General features: G+C 41.7%; 2 protein-coding genes and 1 pseudogene across 2 annotated transcripts; 2 read left to right on the top strand and 1 right to left on the bottom strand.

Annotated features, from left to right (window-relative positions):
• The first annotated feature begins 4,860 nt into the window (after window positions 1-4,860).
• On the top strand, window positions 4,861-5,811 carry LOC146456363 (uncharacterized). The gene is made up of 2 exons (XM_085093190.1): window positions 4,861-5,157; window positions 5,356-5,811. Exons 1-2 carry the CDS (start codon window positions 4,861-4,863, stop codon window positions 5,809-5,811), a joined length of 753 nt encoding a protein of 250 aa, XP_084949316.1.
• A 1,959-nt stretch (window positions 5,812-7,770) lies between these two features.
• On the top strand, window positions 7,771-8,710 carry LOC146456362 (uncharacterized; annotated as a pseudogene).
• A 269-nt stretch (window positions 8,711-8,979) lies between these two features.
• Window positions 8,980-12,796, bottom strand: LOC146456361 (uncharacterized). Its single transcript, XM_085093189.1, has 4 exons — window positions 12,496-12,796; window positions 9,939-10,150; window positions 9,201-9,290; window positions 8,980-9,066 (listed from the first exon to the last, which is right to left on the bottom strand). The coding sequence occupies exons 1-4, from the start codon at window positions 12,794-12,796 to the stop codon at window positions 8,980-8,982; spliced, it is 690 nt and encodes a 229-aa protein (XP_084949315.1).

Here is a 12,796-nt window from a genome sequence, read left to right as displayed (position 1 = left end):
GTTAGTTTTAAGCTAACACGAACTTTAAAGTTGCTGGAGGTAATTTATTCATTTATGTTTATTAAATTATTTGCCCTTTCGGCTACCCCTCAACTGATAAGGATAATCGGCCGGGCGGTCAGCAGAAGTCTAAATGAAATAAATTTGATGGAATAATTAAGCCTGGTGAATAAATGAGAATGATGTATTATTCAGTAAATGACACAGACATACTCGGAAAAAAATCCGAGTACTCTTATCAGGAGTCGAACCTAAGACCTTGCGATTACTAGCTCGGATGCTCTACCACTGAGCAACAGGAGACTCGTGGGAGCTAGTTTAATGGCCTTAACTCCCACGAGTCTCCTGTAGCTCAGTGGCCGGTAGAGCATCCAAGCTAGTAATCGGACGGTCTTTGGTTCAACTCCTGATAGGAGCACTCGGATTTTTTTTTCCGAATATGCCCGTCACTTACCGAATAATACATGATTCTCAGATGTTTACATGCTCGAAATTTGGATTCTGAACAAATCTACGTTTTTGAAGCCTTCAAAAATAACGGATTCAGGTAAAGCATTCCATTGTCAAACAGTCCTTTGGTAAACATAGAGTCTGTGGCATTGTGAGTGGGATTTGACAGTTGTGAATGAGTGTTCCTTTGTGTGTCTACCTTGTCTTATATGTTTAATTCCTTCAAATTATCATGTGTGTTTATTGCAACAAGGTTGCTTATAATCTTAAACAGGAGAACGAGGCGAACAACAGTTCTCTGTTTTTCTAGGGTGGGCCAGTTGAACTCTAGTAGAATCTCGGTGACACTTGCTAAAGGGTGATATGGACAATACCCATCGAGGAGCAGGCCGCTGTACCATTTCGACTTCAGTATTCGGAGGCCATGTTGAGTCTTGGAGGAATAAAAAGCTTTGTTTTCGCACGGCAAGCCTCGGCCAGACGCGAATTCAGTGCGAGGCTTGCCGTGCAAAAACAAAGCATTTTTTTCTCCTGAGACTCAAAATGGCCGCCGTGTGATAAAGGTCTATCGGTTTGGCAAACAAATTTTGTATATTCAATGCCAAATTTGAGTTTCTCGTGTAAAAATGGTTGTTTTCATCACCACACTTACAATTTTGGTGTTAGTTTTTCTAAATCAAATCAGGAACGCGCAGAATTCGCTATTTACTGGTTTCGATTTGTTTTGTCTATCATCGTCATGGCAAGGTCTACTTTACCAAAATGTTAACCCTGACAAACCTCAATCCAAAACCAATAACAGGTGTAAATTGTATATCACTCATATCAATTAGTATCAGAGAAGACTACCTAATAGTCGATTGAAATCCGTCAAAACCTGTGTCGAAACACCTTTTAACCTTTTAGGGCCAGTTGTTTAAACAGAGTCTAACTTAGTCCGTGGTTTAAGACAATCAGTGGACCTCCAAATCTGTTTATAAGTGGTTTATTTTTAAGTAGATAACTAGTTTTGTAGTCTGGGATGCAAGCCTTCTTGTTACCGTCAGCAGTAGACAATGCTTAGATATGATTTTTGGCAAAATTGAAAATGGCTTAGAACGTGGTTTTGTTAAACACCGCCCAAACCGTTTTTTAATAACTGACCAAAGTCCAACGTCGAAGTCCATATTTGTGACGAAAATACCGATACTGCTTTTAACTTTTCCTTCTTACTGAAATTTATCTAAAACGTTACGATAGTGTGTTAGTAAAGGGCTGTTACTCCGAGTGGGGTCCAGTCCCCTCCGGGGTAACACAGAGTACCAAATTGGGCCCGTGGCTATTCATTCTATTTATCAATGATCTAGATATTAATTCACCATATCTATGGAAATTTGTTGATAACACCACAGCCTCGGAGGTAGTTCCGAAGGGAAATGCTAGCAACGCTCAGGATATGACCGATCGAGTGGTCTCACGGAAATGGAGTGGTCTCACGAAAATAGAGTTTTTCTTGACCCTGATACGTGCAAAGAAATCCGAATTTCGTCTATTCATAAACCTGAGCAATTTGATGCCATAACCATCGATGGCAAAGAACTTGAAGTGGTCAAGAGTGCGAAGTTATTCGGGTTTACAATAAGTCACAACCTGACCTGGAACGTCCATGTGAATGAGGTAGTCAAGAAAGCTACATTGTAGCAAAACAATTATATTTTCTAGTCAAGCTTAAAAGAGCTCAATTACCTCCTTCAGATTTAGTTCTGTTCTAAAATCGTGCGTTCGATCTTCTGTAGACTACGCTCTGCTAGTTTTCTACAATGCGCTGCCACAGTGCTTAAAAAATGAGCTCGTGCGCATCGTAAAAAGGGCGTTTTCGATAATCTTGCCCAGCCTGAGCTACAACAGTGCTTGCAGTCTTTTGGGCATAACGCCTATAGCTCAGCACCATAGTCTGCTATGCAGTAGACTGTTTGACGAAGTTGTTTCGAATCCCAATCATAAACTAAACAGCTTAGTACCAATATCGAACAACATCAAGTACAAACTCAGAAATCTTCGTCCTTTTGCCTTGCCTCGTGTAAAAACAAACAGAGCAAATAACTCGTTTGTTTACGCAATGACCCGCCAATAACTCTAGAATGTTTTTTTTATAGATTTGTCAAAAGAGCGGTTGCTACTTTAAATTTGTTAGGCGTGATATTTTTTTTATGTTATTTCGAATTAGCTTATTATTGATACTTTTATATAATATACTTGTGAATTTTTGAATTTTAAAACTTTTATTGTAAAATTGCTTATTTCAGCCCTTGAGCTGCAATGTGATTTTGAAATAAACCATCTATCCATCTACCTAATAGTGCCGAGTGGTTACTGTGGCACTTATCACAGCCTAAAAGTCCGACCATGATTCCCGATTAAGCCGTTCGTTTGGTAAGAAATCCCAAAAGACCGGTTTTTGGCTCTAAGAGCAACACTAAAAAGTACGAGGCCAGATCTTGGTATTTGGATGGAAATTTTCTTCTGTCTCTTTCCGCCGCTCGTGCCTCGGTCATTTGAGGCCAGGGTCGCTCATCTCAAGTTGCCTCGTTCATGGCCGAAAAGAATTTTGGGTAATTCGGCCATACCGTGAGCATGAAACTCCTCCGATTTCCATTGGAGTGTCGGCCCACCCAGTCCGACCAACAAAATATCTCATCCATTGAAATTTTTACCAGTCAAACTTGCCCAAAGTGCCTTGCTAGGTCGATCCTGGAATCCAGCTGCAGAGGGGCGAGAGGGAACCGTGAACTCGTGAACCGCCATGGAGTCTTGAAGGATAATCTTATCCGCGACCGAATTGTTTGTTGTGTTCGTGACAATGGCGTACGAAGAAAATTACTAGAAGAATCGGAATTAACGCTGTCGAAATGTGTTGACATCTGTCAGGCGAATGAAGCTACGACAGCAAGAAGCAAACGCGGTCAACCAGAAAGAAGGTTCTAAGAAGCCGAAGGCACCCAAAGAAAAAGGTAAAGGTTCTGAGGATCAGCTAAGCACCGAATGCAAGCACTGTGGTACTAAGCACGAGCGGAAAGAGACAAATGCCCTGCATACGGAAAGACGTTCTCTTCGTGTGGAAAACCCAACCATTTTTTGGCAAAGTGTTTTAAGAATTCCCGTGAATCCACCAAGAAGCGTTCTCGGAAGCCTAAACGCAAGAAAGTGAGCCAGCTCAATGACATCACAGAGCCTTCTTATTCTTCAGAAGAAGAGATCTTGTCTGTGTCTTTAGACCACACCGCCAACGCCGGGCATTTGTCATAATTCAAGAACAAAATATTTACGCCCACATGGAAATTGCAAATGAGTTAGTGAAGATGCAAGTCGATTCATAAGGCTCCTGCAATGTGCTGCCCCGTAAATTTCTTCCAAGGGACACCGAAATTAAGAAGACTGACTTGAAGTTAACCACATACTCTGAAACAACTTTGAAGGTGCTGGGCGTGGCGAAAATATCCCTACAAAACCTAAAGAACAAGAAAAAGTATCGTGCTGAATTTGCGATCATTGATGAAGATTACACTCCCCTTCTTGGCTCTTCAGCAGTGCAACAAATGGGACTAATAACCGTTCAACAGGGAAACATCTTGCAAGTCAAGAACAGTTATCAGGAACTTAACATTCAGAGAGTCACTGCGACTAACTCTGATGTATTTTGAGGTCTAGGTTGTATGGAAGGAGCTCTTCACCTAGAAGTTGATCAGAGTGCTTCGCCTTCAATCATGCCTCCCCGTCGTGTGCCTCTCACCCTGAAAGAAAGGCTGAAAGAGGAGCTAGCCCGCTTATAAACAGCTGATGTGATAAAGAGAGAAGAAGAACCAACAGACTGGGTGTCTAGCCTTGTCGTAACAGAAAAACAAAATGGCAAACTGAGAGTGTGCATTGACCTTCAGCATCTTAACAAAGTCCTCAAAAGAAGCCATTACCCACTTCCAGTGATTGAAGACATACTCGCGGAGTAAGCTGATGTCAAGATGTTTTCAAAAACAGACCTCAACTTTGGATTCTTACAGATACAGCTCGACAAGAAATCCAGCAAATTAACCACGTTCCAGACTCCCTGGGGCCAGTACAGATATCTGCGGATGCCCTTTGGAAATCTCCCCCAGCTCCAGAATGCTTTCAGCAAAAGTTGGATCAGAATCTTGAAGGTATTGAAGGAATCTACAAGGTAGCAGATGACATCCTTATTACAGGCCGTGGCGCAAGCAAGGAAGAAGCCGTGAAAACCATGACGTCAATTTTCTGAAGCTGTTAGAGAGATGTCGGGCGAGGAATTTGAAGCTAAACCGAGAGAAACTACAGCTGAAATGTACAGAGACCCCCTATATTGGTCATGTACTGACGCCTGAAGGAGTAAAGTTTGACCCTAGGAAAGTAGAAGCCGTAATGAAGATGGAAAGGTCCAGTGATGTGGCAGCAGTCCGAAGGCTGGTAGGCTTAGTCAACTATTTGTCAAAGTTTCTAAGCAAAATTTCGGAGCTGTGTGAACCACTAAGGCGACACACACACAAGGGCGTTGAGTGGAGCTGGTCAACAGAGAAAGAGAAAGCCTTTGAAAGTGTGAAGCAAGTCGTTACTGCAGCTCCAATTCTGCGATTTTTCAATTCCAGTAAATCTATTGAAGGCCAAGGAGATGCTTCTGCCAATGATACAGTATTTGTGCTGATACAGAATGGCCAACCAGTATCCTATTCAAGTAGAGCCCTCACCACAAGTGAAAGAAACTATTCTCAAATTGAGGAAAAATTGTTGGCCTAAGTCCTTGGCGTTGAACGTAATTATCAGTATGTTTATGGCCGGAAAGTTGTGCTGTGGTCAGACCCTAAACCCTTGGAAACTATCTTCACGAAGCCCTTAGCAACAGCCCCTTAACGCCCGCAGAGGACGCCTCTAAGATTACAGCGATATGATGTCGAGATCCGTTACAAACCTGGTCCTGAAATGCATCTAGCAGGTGCCCTGTCGCGTGCCTATTTGCTAACAACTGCCCGTTCACCAGCTGAACAGGATTCAGAACGGATCCATGCAGTTGAATCCCTCCCCATTTCAGAGCCACAGCTTGCCGAAATTCAACGCGAGACAGCAGCAGACCCGGTTTTGCAGTCCCTCACTGAAGTAATACTAAAAGGATGGCCAGACCAGAAAGAAGCCCCACCCTCAGAATTACATCCCTACTTCATGGTGAGAGATGAACTTACTGCAAAGGATAGAATCCTTTTCAAAGGTTTAAGATGTACAACCCCTGTTAGCCTGAGGCCCAAGATATGCGAGCGACTGCATGGTGCCAATACAGGAGTTGAAGGCTGTCTTGGACGTGCGCGTGAAACAGTCTATTGACCTGTCATAAATGAGGACCTTCGGGACTACATAGAAAAGTGTGATGTGTGTGCTACTTACCAGAAAGATCCACAGAAGGAACCACTTATCTCTCACAAGATTCCAAACCGTCCATGGGAGACAGCTGGATGCGATTTTTCCCATTTTTTTTTAGGTATCAGCCACCCTTCAGGACCGTCCGCGCGCGGATCGCTGTAGCGTTAGTTGTTTTTATAAAACCCCTATAAACCATATATTTTTTAAAAGGTTAATAATTCCAGATTATGGATTTGAACCAACAAAAACTATTTACTTAAATGTGTTTCGAAATTGGAACGCTTTGTGTAAAAGTACACGTCTCTATAAATCATGTTCCACTCCCGCCGGAAATAAACGGAAGAAAACAATTAACACCGCATTCGCTTCTCAACACTTTCCATTAAAAAACCGTGTCTCATATTTTTGACAAGTGCGTTTGTTTCTCTTTTATTAGCAAATGAAGTTGGGGGGAGGGGGGGGGGGGGGAGCAATTAGTCAACACTCCCTGTGGAAAAAAAGCTCTAGCTTTAAAATCAAAAGGAGTATTAAAATTCGCAGACAGTTTTGTAGAAGAGATATATGGCATCACTCTGGCCAAATTTTAGCCAAATTGATTGAAAGGCTGCCGACTTGGAGTTCAAAACATACGAGCCGATCGGCAAAATTTGCGTTCGCCGATAAAATAGAAAATACATTTTTGGCAGCATCCTACCTGGAATGAGATTATAACACCTAATGTTTATTCTGATTGATATCAGAGAGGGATCAATTTTCTCTAACAATAGGACTTTGACAGGTAACATGCAACAGGAACAAACTTTCGCGGCAAGCAGCGGGAAATAACTATTTTGCTTCCAGTCAGTTCAATTACACCGCGTTTGGACAAAAGACGAAATTTGTTGAGGTAAGTGAACGTACATGCATAGTAATCGTTTAACTTACAAACAATAATACGCTTTCCATGTAACAATAAAAATATATTGTGTTTATTTCTTGAAAGGTTGTCTAACTTGCTAAAGATGCCGAAAACCAGTGCGAAATCAACACGAACGAAAGCGAAGCCGCCGAATGTCCACCACCGATTGCTCGAAGGCCAAGAACTGAGGCCCGGTTTATTTCAAACGCTCTACTCTTCTCGGAAGAATTAAAAACAGAATTTGTCTTGTGCGACGGACAGCTTTCATTCTCGCACTGGATTCTCCAGGTAGAACCAAGTCCATGCTTAGTCGCTACATTTTCCATGACTTGGACTCTTCCCTGGCAAAATGGACAAGATACAGACTCGTCCCGTTTCTGAAGGAGCTTTTCGCTCGATACGATAGCTCGACCGCTTATTGTTTTCCACGTTCCATCAACAGATGGGGTCGATGAGCTTAATTGGCTTTCTTCTTCTGGCTCTTCAAGCTGAATTTTGGAGCGGCTTGCACTCCTCGAGCCACTTCTCTTGCCGATAAAATGAGCCTTTGTCGCTCTCTGCCAATTTCGCTCTCGGTTTCGACGAGGAAAACGAACACGATCTTTTCTTTTTGTTTTTTTTTTGTTTTGGCGGCATTTTCACCGAAACAAACGCTAAATATTGAGGTAAAGGCTATAAACAACACGAAGACAATTCGCACGTGTTGCGTCGAAGCACACACTCGGTATCACGTCACTAGTTCACAGACAAGTTAATTGATATATGACACGGGTATGACAGTTCTTGTCAACGATCAATTAAGATAATTAACGAGAAAAAATCTTTTACCCCCGATGTCTTTCGACAGAAATAATATTTTCTTCTGATTTTTTTTAAAAGAAAGCTCTCAAGCATATCTATTTAAAAACGTTGAAGCCTCAAATATGGCAGCGATCCGCGCGCGGACGGTCCTGAAGGGTGGCTGATACCTTAAGACAGAGACTTCCTCTGCACAGTAGATAACTACTTCGAAATCGACCAACTTAAGGACAAGACTGGCAAGGAAGTGATTGGCATCCTGAAGAGACACTTCGCCATGCATGGAATCCCCAACAAGCTGCAGAGTGACAATGGTCCTCCCTATAGTTCACATGAGTTCCAACAGTTTATGACAAGCTATGACAAAGAACATGTTACTGGCTCTCCGCATTACCCACAAGATAATGGCAAGGAAAAAAATGCTATCAAGACAGCTAAGAATTTGTTAAAGAAAGCCAAGACAGCTGGATCAGACTTCTACCTAGCTCTGCTAGAGTGGAGAAATACACCCTCTGAAGGCCTAGATAGTTCTTCAGTGCAAAGGATTTTCGGTCGCCGCACTAGGACACTGATCCCAACGACCAGTGAGCTGCTCAAACCCAAAATAGTGGAGGATGTCCAAGGAAAGCTCGCGAAAAGAAAGCAGCAAGCCAAGCATTACAACATCAGTGCTAAGAAACTTCCCCCTCTTGGCCAAGGAGAAATTGTGCGTGTAAAGCCTACAGACAGGTCTGGGAGATGCTTCAAAGCACGTGTAGAGCGGCAAGTTGATGTGAGATCAAATGAAGTCAGAACTGAAGATGGAAAAGCCCTCAAGAGAAATAGAAGACACCTCAGAAACAGCAAGGAACCAGCATGCATCAGAGATAACCTTGAGCCCATCTGCATGCCGGTTAAAGGCCAACAATCAGAAAGTCCACCATCTCCAAACCTGCAGACAGACCACCAAAACCAAGTGCGCCGCTGGAGGTACCACTGCCTAGGAATCCTAAAGAAGTATCCTGTCCCAAGGAACCTGAGAGCAGTTCCCAGAATGTGAAAGTTCCAGAGAAGTTCTCAACCCCCAAACCAGGTGACCGTCCAGTTACTCGAAGTGGTCGAATGTCCAGACCACCAAGTTACCTTAAGGTACCTTTAAACTTGAAGAACTTTAGACATTGTTGCTAATTCATTTAGCTTTTCTTGTTTTGTGTCCACCAGTGGTTAGTTTCTTTTCTTAAACAAGGAAGGGTGTGACGATATGTCCATTGTCTAGATCAGCCAATCAGCAATGAGTTCAACCATGTGCTCTTGTCGTGTGATCGTTTTAACAACATGGCCGTGTAGCCGAGTGTTTAGTTCTCAGAATAAATTCTGTTGAGTTTACTCTTTATCGAGTGTATCGACTATATGATTTATACAGGGGCTTTTGCTAAAGAAATTGGCTCCAAACGTACTTATAAAGCGATAAACCTATCAGAATTGAGCTCATGCATTCGCTCATCGAACACGAATCGCTGATTTAGGTCACATGACGCCCAAGCCTGAGGCCACAGTGTCTCAAAACCACATATATTTCAAAGGGCACTTCTTGTACAAAGAAGCCAATTGCTGCAGACTATTTATCTCCCAAAATATATTTAAGGCCTTTTAAAATCATGTGTAACACAATTCTTACATTTTGCCTGGCAAAACTGGCGAATTCGGTAGCACTGCTTCGTTTGCGTTCAATCTTCCTTGTTCCCAACTCCAATTCTGTCACAATGTGCTAAAAAGAAAAGAAACCAATGGTCATTAGCCATGGTTATGATTAAAAGCAACTTTAATTTGTCCCAAGCTGTGGGCCTGCCAATAGCAGCCACGACGACTTGTCAAGATCTTAGGGTCTGGCCACGTTTTTGCAGTTACCAATTAACACACGGGCCTCCACCATCAAAAGTAGCGGATAAAGAAAGATGAGTTTCAGTGGACGTCAATCAAACAAAAGCTGTTGAAATCATTTTGAATTCCGGTGAGTATAAAGTGCAGACTGTGGTCAATTTAGCTCGAATTACCCTCGCACGCCACGCAATCATCCCCAAGCAGTACACCAGCTGTTGTTTCACTTAGAGGTAAAAAATCTACCTCACAAATTCAATTAGGGGGGTTTGCATTGCTGCCATGTTGGTGTACAAAAAGAAAGAAAATTTGTTCTCTTAGTTTGTATAAAAATGGAAGTTAACTACCAGACGAGAAAAATCTTATTGTTCCAGTACACAAACATGGTTGCGATGACGTCACATGCAAACCATCAATAGGTTATAACTTGTGAAATAGGTAGGAGAATATCGAATATTACTCATTTTTTATCACAAGCAAGAAGCTATGATCATGAACAAGTGAAACTGATAATAAAAACCACATCGAGCAAACTAACCGTTCCCCAATCGTCAATGAACTTTTTGTAAGGAGCCTCATCGTAGACATTCGGTAAAAGGCACACAGCATTAGCGAAATCTTCTGCAACAGGGAACTTCTCGACTCGAGCCGACTCCAGTTTGTACCGAGCGCGACCTCTGTTGCAAATTGTCTTTTCTTGAGAAAACACGTAGTGGTTTTTCGACACCTGCTCACTCATTGATTTAAAGCCTGTCGTGTTTTCAAAGGATATAAAATATAAATGAATCAGTTAATGAAACAAAGTGGTTTTCAGTTGAGTGTCGTAAAACCAAAACCAAAGTAATTACTCTGACCAGCGATGCAAACAGCCCAATAAGCCAATCAGAACTCGACGCGTGTGAGCAAATTACTTTACTTCTCATCGGTTGGAATAGTGGCACGAGGTTTATTGACCAATCACAGAGCACAGTAAATGAAAACCAACGCAAACGCGAAATTACTGCAAAACACACTTGAAAACCACTAAAAATAATCCAATGAATGAATAAATGGGTCAAGGACATCAAGATGATGTCACGAAACAGTTGCCTTGACCTCATTGCTAAAAATTGGTTGAGAAATTTCGAGCCCAACGAAAGCATGATTTGTCGTAATCAGCTGCATCATAAATTTATCAAATGAATGGCTTAAACATGACGTAGAAACGGAGTTTAAACGCACACGCAGCAAATTAGGTTCAAGGATAAACACAACGTTAGCGTCATTAAAAGAGGCTGTCCGCTAAGGCAAATTTCGGCTTTTCACCGATTTCGCTGATTTTTTCTATGAACTTCAATCATTATATCCCATAAACAAATATTGCATTTACCGATCTCAATGCCATATTTTTCGTTGTTGGCGAGATGTTTTACAAGGTGACCTCAAAACTATACAATTTGCCTTTGGGGACTCCACAATTTAATATAACAAGGTGACCTCAAAACTACCCAATTTGCCTTTGGGGACTCCACAATTTATCCATACATTGCGGGTGCTTCCAAAACGTCATTCCTTGTTCAAACAGCTTCAATATTTTACACATTGAAGTTCCATTTGTCAGTACAACAAGCTTTCAACATTTTTTACGTTTTCAACAATGTTGAACGACTTGTTCAAACGCCCCGGACTTTGGTTCTACAACTGTGTTGAATGCATATTGAAGCAAATGTTGAAACCGTTTGAACGGGCCTTTACTCTCCAATCCGATTGCCGTTGTACTCTGAAAATGTAAGAGCTACACTAGTTTAACTTTTCAAAGAGTTGTTCTTATTAGTTGGGAATGTTTTTTACCTACCAGCATTGAGAGAGAAGGCGAAGTCCGAAAACCATGAATCTTTGCTAACTAGATGATAAAAATAGAAATAGGTGCTACTATATTCATCAAACTTAGGGAACTAAAATTTAAACTGTTCCCTTCTTGGCCTTAGCAAATTTTATCATGAGCCTCCTAATTAAGCACACTAATTAAAGGAGGCTCTGAACCCCTCTGGTGGAATTTTTATTACCTTTGCAAAAAATTGTATCTAAACATGCTGATTACAGTTCCGTATTAAAAAAGAGGGGGTCAACAAGCTCGTTTTTGAGTGATAACCACTGAAAGGTAAAAGTACGGCTGTTTTTAACAAATTGTACTGTTGCTATGGTAACCCATTTTCTGAAGAAAATGACCATAACTTGTTCACTAATATTAATCTTTTTTTGGTCTCATTGTTGCATCAACTGATAAAGAGTGGTAGTATCAATCCGTCACGTGAAAGCCCTGGAAAGTAACACCAGCGCCAGTCAACTAAATCCTTGAAAGGAAAAGCTGAGCCATGACCTGTTCTATTGCATTTTGGAAACGAAAATGCGAGAACTTGAAAAATTTCAACGTAATATAACTTGCTTCAATCCATTCCAAACCTGTTTATCTATGTGCAGAGACATATCGCTATTCCCCCAAAATTATCCTGCTTTGTCAAACAAAATCCTTCTTGAAGAATGCAGGAAATACCTTCTCATAACAAAACGTTTTACTTTCTTTCTCAAAATCTCAAATAATGAATTGCCTGGACTGAATTTATTGAACCTGTAAGGTTTTTTAATTTATTTATTTCCACAGGTCTCCAATTCCCAATTGATAGCAACTGCAGTGTATATGAGCTCATTCCCACGGGGGAGGACTCTCATTTGAAAGGAGCGGAAATGTTTGTCGGAAATTTTGAATTAAACCCCTAAAGGAGACCAATGTGGGCGGGACCCAAGGTTTTTTTTCACCCCTATAAAAGACCATTTTAAAACACAGACAAAAAAAAAATACAGTGACTTTTCGGTTACAACTTTAAACAAGATCTTCACGGCTAAATATAATGGCGTTTGCCCAGAACACCTTAAGTGAGACCAAAATCCAATTCACACCCCAAGCGAGACGACGAGCATCCCCGTCCCTTTGATATGAGAGTCCCCCTCCCGGGCTCATTCCTTATCTCAGCACTGTTATTTTTATCACCACAATAACAATCTCAGTAGTCTCAGTGATATCTTAATCCGATTTGCCAGGCCAGCCCAATACTTACCTTCAGCCTGCACGTCAACTTCCAGTTTTTTCTTGTACGACTTGGAGCTATATATCACTTCTTTTGTCGCCTCAGTTTTACATGAAGAACGTCCCACGAAAACAACTGGCTTGTAACTTTCGTATTTCATGTCCAAGATTTTTCTGGTCAAAAGCAGTCCTGGGTCTATACCTCCCGACGACAAGGCCCCGTCAGGGTTCCCTTCCAGAAGGTTATATCCGACACCCAAAAAGTTGATGCCTTCAGGATACGCAACCGCACCACAAACACCAACAAGGAGAAGGAAAACGCAAGGCTGCAT

Source organism: Pavona decussata, unplaced genomic scaffold (assembly GCF_977016875.1).
Source record: "Pavona decussata unplaced genomic scaffold, jaPavDecu1.1 SCAFFOLD_257, whole genome shotgun sequence".
NCBI lineage: Eukaryota > Metazoa > Cnidaria > Anthozoa > Scleractinia > Agariciidae > Pavona > Pavona decussata.
Note: the sequence above shows the minus strand (reverse complement) of the source record. Positions and strands in the feature narration are given on the sequence as shown.